Source organism: Lucilia cuprina, chromosome 5 (genome assembly GCF_022045245.1).
Source record: "Lucilia cuprina isolate Lc7/37 chromosome 5, ASM2204524v1, whole genome shotgun sequence".
Classification (NCBI taxonomy): domain Eukaryota; kingdom Metazoa; phylum Arthropoda; class Insecta; order Diptera; family Calliphoridae; genus Lucilia; species Lucilia cuprina.
Window position 1 is genome coordinate 59263621 of NC_060953.1, and position 11909 is coordinate 59275529.

Consider the following 11909-nt stretch of genomic DNA (forward strand, 5'->3'; position numbering starts at 1 on the left):
ATAGTCTAGCCTATAGTCTAGTCTATAGTCTAGCCTATAGTCTAGTCTATAGTCTAGCCTATAGTCTAGTCTATAGTCTAGCCTATAGTCTAGTCTATAGTCTAGCCTTTAGTCTAGTCTATAGTCTAGCCTACAGTCTAGTCTATAGTCTAGCCTATAGTCTAGTCTACAGTCTAGTCTATAGTCTAGTCTATAGTCTAGTCTATAGTCTAGTCTAAAGTCTAGTCTACGTTCTCTTTAAAAAGAAAATATATTTAAAATTTTCTATGAAAAAGAAAATTTAACAAAAATTTTTTATAAAGAAGAAAATTTATTGAATTTATCAAAACTTTTCTTTAAAAAAGAAAAATTGATTAAAAAAAATAAAATTTGTTGCAAATCTTTCATAAAAAATTGTCGAAAAATTTCTTAAAAAAGAAATATTGTAGAAAATTTTCTACAAGAAAAATTTATCAAAAAATTACTATAAAAATTTATCAAAACAAATGTTTAATCAAAACTATTTTCATTTTATAAACAAAAGACTTAAGACACATACACTCTAAAAGAAAACTTTTTTTATTTCTCTCCTATATAATTTAATTTATAATTAATCATGAAATTAAAAAAAGAAAAATACATCATAATTTCCATTATTAATTTCGCAATAAACAAATAATAGTATTTATTAAAAAAAATTTATCTAATAAATCTTAAAAGTCTACAACTTATCATTTTGTATCTTGTCTCTATAGCATTCTCTCCTTTTTTTATAATTCGTATAATTTTGTAACAACTTTTTAACAAATCGCCCAAAGACACATTAATTCACGCATTCATGGTATTTTATCGACAACAAACTTCTCAGTGTTAAAGATAATTATTATTATGATGATGAAGATGCTGATGATGTTGCAAAATGTTTGTTGTTGTTCAAAAAACACACATCAATACTTGAACATTTATTAATTTATATTATGAACAACTGATGATAATGTTTATAGCACTTTAAACACAACGTATATTTAATTCATTTAACACTTATGACAATGATTAACTTCTGATTTTATAGATATGGACAGATGAACATGAAAATTATTTTTTTTTTTTTTGTGTGTTTCATATTTAGTCATCATCACGGTTAGAGTAATAATTATTTAATTAAATATATTAAGAGATTTTGTGGAAATAATTATTATTTGAAAACAAATTTTTGTTGCATTAAGTTTAAACCTCTCTCTGTAGCTTTTATATTCCAAATAAAATCATTCTGATTTCTTTCTATATCCACTAAATATAATACTTTTATTTTTATGCTTTAATTCAGTTAAGATAGTCTTAAAATTAAATTTAAATTTATAGATTTTCATAAAAAAAAACTTAAATAATAATAAAGAAATACCAGATTCCTTAAAAACAAAATATAAAAATTAACAAGAATATACGAATATCCTCGAAGTATATTCCTTTCATTTATAATCCTTTAGACAACAATTAGACAGATAAAATTTATGTCTATTTATTTATTTTGTTGCTGTTGTTGTCTAGTAAATTGGAAAAATTTAACATAATCTTGTACCAAAGTCATTTGATTCCAATATAAATCCACCCAGCGGGAATAAGCTAATTGGTAGGCTAAATTAAGAGAATCTGGTGTAGCATTTGTTAAAGTATTCGATGAGTTACTGCTGTGATTACGGGTGGTTGTGGTTCTAGTATGGTTAAGAGGAATATTTGTGGCCATTGTATTTTCAAAACATTCAACAAAATCATTCTCATCATCTTCATCCTCTTCCTCAGCTTCTTCATCTGTATTAAAATAATGTTCACTTTCATCATCATCATCGTCTTCTTCCTCCTCCTCCTCTTCTTCTTCTTCCTCGTCTTCGTCATCACTTTCACATGAATCATCTTCACTGGATGTATAGTACAAGGGAACTTGTCGAGGTCCTTCTGTGGCATTATTATGCTCAGAAGATTCTATGCCCGAGGATCCAGACGTCGAGGTTTTTTCATCAAAACCACTTGTATTACCACTACGTTCTACATCCGAGCCAGAGTTATCTAAATCCTCTTCTGGTGGCGAGTCAGCAGAATCCGATGAAGATCTTTCAGTGGAAGGTGTTGAATTATTTTCATTATTTTCCACAGCATTTACTAAAGGTGACACGGAATTGGGTGGAGATTGATAAGGTGGAATTTCAATCTAAAGACGATAATAAAATAATTACAATCTAAGAAAAGTGAACAGACTTTACAATAACTTACTTGAGCCGTTTTATTAATGGATAACTTTTGCTGTAACTTTTGATGCTGCTGTTGTGGTTTATTTTTTTGCATTTGTCCCGACAAAATATCTGGCATAAATTCTGACATTTGATTGTGTGCTGGTGAGGGAAAATGTTTGTGTTCCTTTTCACCTCTTGGTGTTCGGGTGCTTATGTTTGTTTCATCTGTGGCTGGATATAAATCTGATGAATTATTTTGTAATTCTGAAAATGAATCCTGCTGTACTGAAGGTGTTGCTACAGACAGTATAAAGGTTTGTTTATCAATATCTTCCGAGACAGAGGTCGAAATATCATCTTCTTGGAAATTGGCAAAATCGGAATACAAATCTTGTACTTCATTGATGGGTGATTTTTCATCTGGTTTATCGATAAGTAAAGACTTTAATTGAGCTAACTTATTAGAGGATAACAAGGGTTCATCGGAGGTTATAGCAGGCTGAAAGGAAATAGTAAAAGAGCTGGGTTTATTAGGAACTTCTGCCTTTATTAGCAATGAAATGCATTAAACTATCCGTATCATAACTTACCTCAGTCAAAGATTCATTATTATTTAAAACCTCCTTGGTATAGGCATCAAATAAATCAATTTTCGTGCAAGGTTCACCATTTTCCTTTGTCTGTGAATCCTGTGAAGAGTGGCGATCAACCAAGAACTCTACTAAAGTAGGTATAGCCGATTTTTGCATTAAAACCGATTGATAACGTGAAATATCCTGTTGACTACTGCGCAAACTATCGGCCGCAATGCTACTAGCATCATCAATTGTATTCGAAGTTAATAAATGATGTGAAGAACTATTATGAGATTCGCCAGCTGTATTAAGATTTTCAGAAGGATTTGGCGGTGGTGGTGGAGTGCCTAAGGGTGGCAAGTCATTGAGTAAAGCCTCATTATATGATGTTGGACTAAGGGCGATTTTTTGAGCAATAAATTGTTCACTCGACAGGTTGGGTACTTGTAAAGCACTATCTTTCGAATTGACGAGAAACGTATTGGTGTCTATGGACGATTGTTGCTGGGATGAAATATTATTAGTAAGATTTTCTTTATTATCCGACAAAGATGATGAAAGTGTTATATTATCTTGTGAGGCTAAAGGAGCCAATAGTTTTTGCATATCACTTTGATAGACACCAAAGTATTTGACATCTTCTGCAAATTCTCCAAAATTCCATAGATCTCTTGGTTCTTTTTCGCTTTGGTCTTTTGAGGGAAATTTGAATACCTTCATGCCGGTGCCAACTTCTGTTATAAGTTTTCTAAATGTTTTATGATCTTTTTCTGAGGCCACAAAACTAATGGCTAGACCGTGAGAACCAAAACGTCCTGCTCGACCTATTCTATGAAGATAAGTAACCACATCTGGCGGTAGCTCAAGATTGATAACCAAATTAACATGTTCCGAATCCACACCTCGAGCCATTAAATCGGTGGCTATGAGTATGCGTGTTTTAAATTCACGAAATTTACGGAAATTTTCCAAACGTGTCTTTTGATCTTGAGCACCTGATATTAATTCACAAGGCCAGCCATCCTTTTCTAAATAATTACGATACGAATCAGCACGTGATTGAGAGCCAGCAAATATTAAGCACTGTTTAAAAGCTATTCTGCCAAATAAGTGTCTTAAAGCCTCCAGTTTTTGTTGCATTTCCAGAATACTAGTTTTCTGTTCGGGTAATTCATATACAAATTGTTTAATGCCCACCAAGAGAGTAGCGCGCTCCTCGGTGGATATCAGCAAAGGATTTTTCATTATTTTAGCTAATTCTTTGTCTAAATTATCAACAAATGTAGCGCTGCAGGCTATGGTCTGTTTTCGATTCGGCAAAGCTTTGCGTATTCTCTGCAAATCTTGGCGAAAAGTTTGTGTATACATTTTATCCGCCTCATCCAAGACCAACAGTGATATTTGTGAAGTGTTTAACACTTCATTTTGTATTAAATGTAAAATCCTGCCGGGAGTGCCGACCACACATTTTGCAACCTGCAAACGTTTACGATCTTCGGCTACATCCATACCACCAATTACACAAACAGCACGGAACCCCGCACAATATTTTCCAATTTCATTAAGAATTTCTTCAATTTGCACAGCAATTTCACGAGTGGGAGCCACAATAAGCGATTGAGGTTCCCGCAAGTCACTGCGATAGAATTCGAGGACGATGGTGGAAAAAATTAAAGTTTTTCCAGTGCCCGATTTAGATTGAACCAAAAGATCTGAAAAGTAAATAAACAAGGAATACTCTATTAAAATTCTTGAATATATAATTAAGTTTTACTTACCCATTCCCGATTTACCCACTGGTATGGCAGTGGCTTGTATTACCGTGGGATACATAAAGCCGGCTGCATGTAAACCTTTACGAACAGACTCGGAAAGCAACATTTTACTAAATGGAGCCAGTTCTTTAAGACGCACATCATCGGTTCGTTCTTTGGCATCCAACTTGTGTGCGACGCCCTTTGTTTCCATTTTTACTGTTTAATTTTAAATTTTCTTGAAAATTTTAATAATATTCCGCAAATCTTTTTTGTTTACCTCTTTTTTTGCACGCCGTTAAATACCTGCGCCGACGAGCACCAGAGTTGGCGGTATATGATTTTACGCCTTTAAAAATTTTTAACGACGGCATGACCGTCACAAATTTTCAATTTGACTTTTCAAAGTGATGCCATTTACTCGGCATTATGTACATATTCTAATAAATTTAACAAATCCTTCAGGAAGTTTTTAAAAGAAAACGCTCAAGAATTTTTTAAAGTGCTTTTAAAAATTACTTATTCACTTTTATTGAGCATGTTTTTTAATAATATTCAATTTAAAAACTTTTAAGATACGTTAAAAAGGTAATTTTTATTATTTAGATCTGGCAATGTGGCTTTATTAAATTTTTCAAACTTGGCATTACTTAAAAAAAATCCCAAAACAAATGTGATTCTTTTCTGTTTATTGAGTTTTGTTTGAATTATTTTAGTTTATTAATTAAAAAAATATTTATTATAAAATTTGTATACCTTAATAATGTTTAACAACAAAAATGTTGCTCAATAAAGACTTGCTCATCTTACCTTTGAACACAATAGACAATTTAAGTTATCAAAAATGTATATTACCCAAAGATAAATTTCCTGCTACTGCTAGACCCGGCCAATGGTCAAAATGTTGCTTCATCGAATCCACATCAGGGAGTCAAAATTATGCAATAGCACAAATATTTCCCCGGCATGATGTAGAGGGAGCATGTTATATGGATGCCAGTGTAACTCACTATTCTTTCAATGATTATCAACAATTAACACTAAAAGAATGTCAGTTATTGGAAAACCCACATGAAATCGAGCAAGTTAACGTTTTCATTAAGTTAAATCCAGAATATTTTGTTAAAAACTCCGAATTTTTAACTAAAACACATTTATTTGAATTGGCTAAGACTTTTTTGCAAAAATACCACTTTACACATGATAGCTCCATCAAGGACGAATTTCTACTGGAGAATGGCATAGATTGCATTAGTATACAACTAGATAATTATACAGAAGAAGGCATTTATTTTGTAACAGATGCCAGTAATGTAATTATAAAAAATATTTCTTTAACTTATAACAATTTTAAACGAGAACGACTGTCGTTAAATGTGGAACCATTTGCAATCGTTCTACAAGAACTTCAGGATTTAATAAAATTTGTACGCATGCAACGTTCTCAGAAAAGATCTTTAAATATGAGTTTGAATGCTCTCGTTGTTGGTCCAGTGGGTTGTGGGAAAACTACTTTAGTGGAGGAGTTTTTACAGAGCCATCATTGTAATATTTTTCGTATTGAAATTGGAAATTGCCTTAAGCAGTATCCAGGAGAAACGGAAGCTGAATTGAGAAAAATATTTAAAGCGGCAATTGATTTTGAACATAAATTTAAGGCTAAAGGTAAGATTATTGGAATTTAGACACAAATTTCTTAAAAATTTTAAAATAAACGATTTCTTTTTAAAAAAAATAACATACATTTTTTTTTGCAGATCCCACTGTTATACTACTAGAAGAGCTACATCTTCTTTGTCCCCAACCCACTTCTACAGCCGGCAACAGCTCTGATGTCTTAGCAAATTCTATGCGTATTTCAGCACAATTACTATCTCTGGTAGATGCTCTTTTCACCAATCGAGCTAACGTAATGTGCTTGGCCACCACTTCCAAACCAGACACGCTCAATGAACTTGTTAGACGTCCTGGCCGATTTGAAAATGAAATTTCAATAGCTTCCTTACAAGAAGGACATCGCAAGGATATTTTAAAGGAATTACTAAACCATAGTATACGTAACTTCAATGTAAGTCAAACAATTCTGGAAAAATTGGCAAAACAAACACAAGGTTATGTTATAGCAGACTTAACTTTACTAGTGCGCAAAATAGCCCAAGCGATATTGACAAGAACGGAAGAAAAGCAGGAGTTTGAAGAGGTCATTGTCGATATGTTAAATAAATCTAAACCAATTTCCTTAAAGAGTTCTGATGTGACGGCCTTTAAAACCACAGAAACATTTGAATCTATAGGTGGTATGTTGGATTTAAAAAAAATTTTAGAAGTATCCGTTTTAGCTGGTCTAAAACAAGAAGAGTCTTTTAAAAGATTCGGTTTAAGTTTGCCTAAAGGCGTACTGTTATATGGACCTCCAGGTTGTGCCAAGACAACCATAGCTAAATGTTTAGCTACCGAGGCCAATATGACTTTTATAGCCACCTCTGGTGCTGAAGTCTATTCGCCATATGTGGGATGTGCTGAAAAGTTTATAGGAAAAATCTTCCAAACGGCACGAAAAAATTCTCCTTGTTTGATATTTTTAGATGAAATTGGTAAGTAAGATGAATACTAAATAGATCGCTAGACTTTAAAATTTTAACTTTTACTTTCATTTCAGATTCTCTTGTAGGCCGTAGGTCCTTAGCCTCCTCTGGCTCAAATTCTGGCGATGTTCAAGTACGCATACTCTCCACTCTTTTAACGGAAATGGACGGAGTTATAGCTGCATCTGGTCAAAGTGCACACATACTCGTCGTTGCTGCAACAAATCGTCCTGATATGGTCGATGATGCCCTTATGCGTCCGGGACGTTTTGACAAATTAATTCATGTACCAGCTCCTGATTTTCTATCAAGACGTTCTATACTAGATTTATATAAGTGCAAAATGCCATTTTCTCCTTGTGTTGATTTAGATGTTTTAGCTAAACGTACGGAGAATTATTCGGGTGCCGATATTTGTAATCTTTGCAATGAAGCTGCTATGCAGGCATTTCAACGTGATTTTAATTGTAGCGAAATTTTAATGAAAGATTTTGAAAGTGTTCTTCAAACATCGAAATCTTCTTTGATTCAGAGTCAAATTGATTGGTACTATCAATTTGAGAATAAATTCTAATAAATAGTTTATTGTAATTATAGAAATGGTTTTTAATAATTTTAAATTGAACTATAGAAATGGATATTCTATAGTCTAAAAAATATACTATACCAGACATAGACTATTCTATTTCTATTGTTACGTTTGGTTTATGTCGTAGTAATAGATAATTAAAGAATACATTTTTTTTTGTTCAACAAATAAAAATTTAATCCTTTGTTTCAAATATCTCTAAAAACTGTTCTACTAACAAATCAGCTATAGCACTATCATCACTATCTGCTGCTGTTTCTTCTGGTAACAAATCTACAGCTGCCTTTTCCGGCACTCCGAGATTTTGGCTAACCTGTGGACTTTGTGTTAGGGTATAAATACTAGCAGCAATTTGTATATTCTCCCCATCGTTAGCACATTTATTATTGTTTATAACACAGTTGTTACGCTTTAGTAGATTAACATCAATAATCGTGTCCTGTGATGCAGTGCTGTCATTGGAGGTATTATTTGTGCTTAATGATTGACTAAGTACTGTAGTTATTACTGATCCCGCTTCTGCATTCGTACTCTCTTTGGTAACATACAGCGAGGTGTCTAATAAATCATGTACAGCTACGCCACTGATAGTTTTATGATGAACCGTTTGTTCTGTTAGAGAACAAACATCACATTTGAATTCTTTTATCTTTTCTTTGCAGTCCTCAAAACCGGGTATACATGCTGGATTATGGGCTCCAAAAGCACCACAAAATTTACAAATAATAAGTTGCCATTTTTTAGCTACAAAAAATTATTTTTAAATAACTGCATTTTAATTGGATGTATACAATATTTATTAAGTACCATTGATATAATCTCTTCCTTTAGGACAATTACACACCTCCATATCACAACGTTTATGACTTCTATACAATTCAACATAAGCTCCCTTTTCCTTTTCCCAATTTGCCTCACGATCCGGTACAAATACACCCTGATACTTAACATCCTCACGAAAACGTTTATCTTTACACCAAATACATGTTAAATAATAACCAGCAGATAGGGCATATATTTTCATACATTTTGAATGGGCATAACCATTGCCACAGCATTTCGCATAAATGCAGCCTCTGAGATTAACACCCATTGCCTGAGCACAAATAAGACACATTTCAGTGGGTTGGGGTGGTCGGCGGGCAAAAAGTTCCATTTGAAATTTATCATTTGGTAGACAAGTGTGACAGTAGGATTTAAATTCTGCCACAAATTCAAAAAGGCATTTGCTGGTATGACCGCAAGTTATATGAAAATATTCTTTACACTTACAACATTGTATGTTCGCACTAAACTCAAAACAATATTTGCATTTACGATTCTTGGCCAGGGAAATTTCTTGGCGTATATCCCGTAGAAGGAAACCCAAAATTCCACTGTGATCTTCTCCTCTTTGTGGTAAATGGGTGGATAATAACTAAAAAGTACCAATGAACGTTTAAAGTTAAAAAATGTTTTGAACTCTTTTATTACCTACCAAGCAGTAATAGTGTACAAGAACTTCTTTCTTTTGCATCCAATCCCCAAAATAAACCAGGGCTATGCCCTCAGCTTCAGAAGATTTCCGACATAAACTGCATGTTTTCATGGGTATTTGACTATTACGTAGCATTTCTTCAAAAACTTAAAATTCAAATAACACTTTAATGTTGGCGCTCAAAGGAGTTCACTGTTCACTGACTTAAATTCTTAGCTGTTTTTTTTTTGCTAACACCTTAATTAATTCGCCTTATTAATTTTTTACGCAGCTAGGAAGGAATACATTTATAGTTTTTTATTAATAAAAATAGCGTTTAATTTGGAAAAGCTCAAAATTACAAACAGAATAGTAAAAACAATCAGATATTCTTAAATTCGTAGAATAAAACAAAATAAAGTTGTTTGTTTACGTTTCGGTGGAAAAGAACATCAACAAATTATTTCTCTGGCATCATTGTAAATCTTAAAGTTGCCACACTAGCTGTTTCAACAATGAAGTGGAATTCTTTAAGGTAGGGTTCTATAAATCGACTTTCGAATAATCGAACAATCGCCTTTTTGTTGAAAAAAGTCGAAGTCGACTATTTTGTTCCAAAAATGTCGATAACTCGACTATCGTCTATGAAAAAAGTCGAAAAGTCGACTTTGTAAATAAAAGTCGAAAAAAGTCGAAAAGTCGAAAGAGTCGAAAAAAGTCGAAAAGTCGGAAAAAGTCGTAAAAAGTCGAAAAAAGTCGAAAAAATCGGAAAAAGTTGAAAATAGTCGGAAAAAGTCGAAAATAGTCGGAAAAAGTCGAAAATAGAAAGAAGTCGAAAAAACTCAAAATATTGCAACAAATAGAAAAAATATAAATATTTTTTTATTAATAATAATAATAAATAATAATAATATAATGTTAAATGGCAACATTATAAATTTACGCTTTCGAAAAAAGTCGAAAATAGTCAAAAAAAAGTCGAAAAGTCGGAAAATGTCAAAAAGTCGGAAAAAGTCGAAAAGTCGACTATTTATAAAATATTAAAAGTCGAAATCGACACGCACATAAAGAAAACAACCCGACGAAAAATAAAACAAACCGTAACAGCTGTTTTATCAAAATAAACATTTTTTTTGGTGTGGTGAGTTATTTTTGTTTACAAATTTGCTGGCTGCCATGTTACCGCCGACAGCTACTGAAAATAAATTGACTTTTGTCATCTCGTAGTTCATTATAAGATACCCTTTCCCGAAATGTGTGTCCTTGACCAATATTTGGTGATCTGGATCAAATAATAAAAAGGAACTTTTTTAAAGTTTTTCCTATTTTATTTATGTTTCACGTAGAGGTATGATAATTAATTTTGATATCATGTGAAAGGTCTTTGAGAGGCGCTTTTAATTACGTATTAAAAATTAAAGTAAAAAAAAAAACAAATTTAAATGTTATTTAGATTACTCAAAATTTTATTATATAGATTACACTATGCGGCAAAAATAAAGGATTTGTTTTTAATTTTTTAAGAATTAATCAATTTTTAAATTCTTTTTTTAATTTTTTTTTATTTTTTTCCATCCCTGCATAATTTCTCACACAACTTTTGTGCTTGCTCTATTTCATTGTTATAAATATATACAAAGTCCCGCTTTTTTGTCTCTCGGATTCCGTTTTTATTTAAAATCTTTGAAAATTTTAAAATTAAGCGTATATGAGAACTTAGCCGGCCTACAGTCGATTTTAAGCCGCCGCCGATATTTTTAGTGTCAGCCGCCGCCGTTAATATTTGTCGGCGCAGGGCTCTGTTACGAAGCCTTCAAGAAAAAATTAAAATGGCGAAAAACCGAGTGCACAGTTTTTCTTAAATAAAATATAATAAGAAAATAATTATAAAAATTAACTAAATCATATTCATTATAATCTTTTACAATTAATGGTCAAAGTGTAATAGAAAAGTGTAAAATAATTGAAATATATACAGAGTAATTAACGTTTGAAAAAGTGCTGCAAAATTAACATTGAAAAAAGACGAAGAAAAAAACTTCAAATTGAATGAAAAAAGCATACAAATAATATTTGAATTGTACAAACACTGCACGCAAAGAATGTTTTCATCTAGTTCTTTTCTAAATTAGTTATAAACAGTTTATATGATACGCAAGTTTAAGTATTTAAGATATTTTATGCTAAAATAGTACATTTGAATAGTTTATGCTGCAAACAATTCGTGGCTGTTTTAAGACGGCTCATTCCCAATAATAAAACACGCACACAATCAGACAAACAAAGTGTAAAGAAAAAAAGTTGCGATTATACCGCATCATAAAAAAGCGGTATTTTCTCTCTATCATCCAATTGCCGGAGAAAAAATAACTTTATTTTTCTCTTTACTTAAATCTTAGTTATTAAAATAGTATTTGAATTTGTCTTACAAAAGAGTGTAAACAAAAATAACTCACCACACCAAAAAAAATGTTTATTTTGATAAAACAGCTGTTACGGTTTGTTTTATTTTTCGTCGGGTTGTTTTCTTTATGTGCGTGAAATCGACTTTTAATTAAATGAAAAAAAGTCGAAAAATCGACTTTTAACTAAATGCAAAAAGTCGAAAAGTCGACTTTTCATAAAATGCAAAAAGTCGAAAGTTTCAACTATAGAACCCTACTTTAAGGTACAATAAATTTTATGACTTAAACGATCGCGATTTATTTATTTATTTAGTATTAAAAAAGCCATTTTGATAGAA

General features: G+C 31.9%; 3 protein-coding genes across 3 annotated transcripts; 1 reads left to right on the forward strand and 2 right to left on the reverse strand.

Annotated features, from left to right (window-relative positions):
* Positions 1–705: 705 nt before the first annotated feature.
* Positions 706–4855, reverse strand: LOC111675843 (DEAD-box ATP-dependent RNA helicase 24). The gene is made up of 4 exons (XM_023436688.2): positions 4561–4855; positions 2798–4494; positions 2248–2706; positions 706–2185 (listed from the first exon to the last, which is right to left on the reverse strand). Exons 1-4 carry the CDS (start codon positions 4748–4750, stop codon positions 1499–1501), a joined length of 3033 nt encoding a protein of 1010 aa, XP_023292456.2. The 5' UTR covers positions 4751–4855; the 3' UTR covers positions 706–1498.
* Positions 4856–5207: 352 nt separating this feature from the next.
* LOC111675845 (spermatogenesis-associated protein 5-like protein 1) lies at positions 5208–7717 on the forward strand. The gene is made up of 3 exons (XM_023436696.2): positions 5208–6201; positions 6294–7130; positions 7196–7717. Exons 1-3 carry the CDS (start codon positions 5316–5318, stop codon positions 7693–7695), a joined length of 2223 nt encoding a protein of 740 aa, XP_023292464.2. The 5' UTR covers positions 5208–5315; the 3' UTR covers positions 7696–7717.
* On the reverse strand, positions 7705–9600 carry LOC111675846 (PHD finger protein 7). Its single transcript, XM_023436697.2, has 3 exons — positions 9188–9600; positions 8518–9127; positions 7705–8454 (listed from the first exon to the last, which is right to left on the reverse strand). Exons 1-3 carry the CDS (start codon positions 9320–9322, stop codon positions 7886–7888), a joined length of 1314 nt encoding a protein of 437 aa, XP_023292465.2. The 5' UTR covers positions 9323–9600; the 3' UTR covers positions 7705–7885.
* Positions 9601–11909: the final 2309 nt, after the last annotated feature.

What these genes read in the sequence shown, in the direction of transcription:
- LOC111675843 (XM_023436688.2), bottom strand. Translation starts at nt 4,750, where the DNA reads ATGGAAACAAAGGGCGTCGCACACAAGTTGGATGCCAAAGAACGAACC. An exon ending in AGTGGGTAAATCGGGAATGG is followed by an intron (nt 4,495 to 4,560) that starts GTAAGTAAAACT and finishes TTTACTTTTCAG; the next exon opens with ATCTTTTGGTTCAATCTAAA. An exon ending in ATAATGAATCTTTGACTGAG is followed by an intron (nt 2,707 to 2,797) that starts GTAAGTTATGAT and finishes ATTTCCTTTCAG; the next exon opens with CCTGCTATAACCTCCGATGA.
- LOC111675845 (XM_023436696.2), top strand. Translation starts at nt 5,316, where the DNA reads ATGTTGCTCAATAAAGACTTGCTCATCTTACCTTTGAACACAATAGAC. An exon ending in ACATAAATTTAAGGCTAAAG is followed by an intron (nt 6,202 to 6,293) that starts GTAAGATTATTG and finishes TTTTTTTTGCAG; the next exon opens with ATCCCACTGTTATACTACTA. An exon ending in GATATTTTTAGATGAAATTG is followed by an intron (nt 7,131 to 7,195) that starts GTAAGTAAGATG and finishes CTTTCATTTCAG; the next exon opens with ATTCTCTTGTAGGCCGTAGG.
- LOC111675846 (XM_023436697.2), bottom strand. Translation starts at nt 9,322, where the DNA reads ATGCTACGTAATAGTCAAATACCCATGAAAACATGCAGTTTATGTCGG. An exon ending in TTGTACACTATTACTGCTTG is followed by an intron (nt 9,128 to 9,187) that starts GTAGGTAATAAA and finishes GGTACTTTTTAG; the next exon opens with TTATTATCCACCCATTTACC. An exon ending in AGGAAGAGATTATATCAATG is followed by an intron (nt 8,455 to 8,517) that starts GTACTTAATAAA and finishes AATTTTTTGTAG; the next exon opens with CTAAAAAATGGCAACTTATT.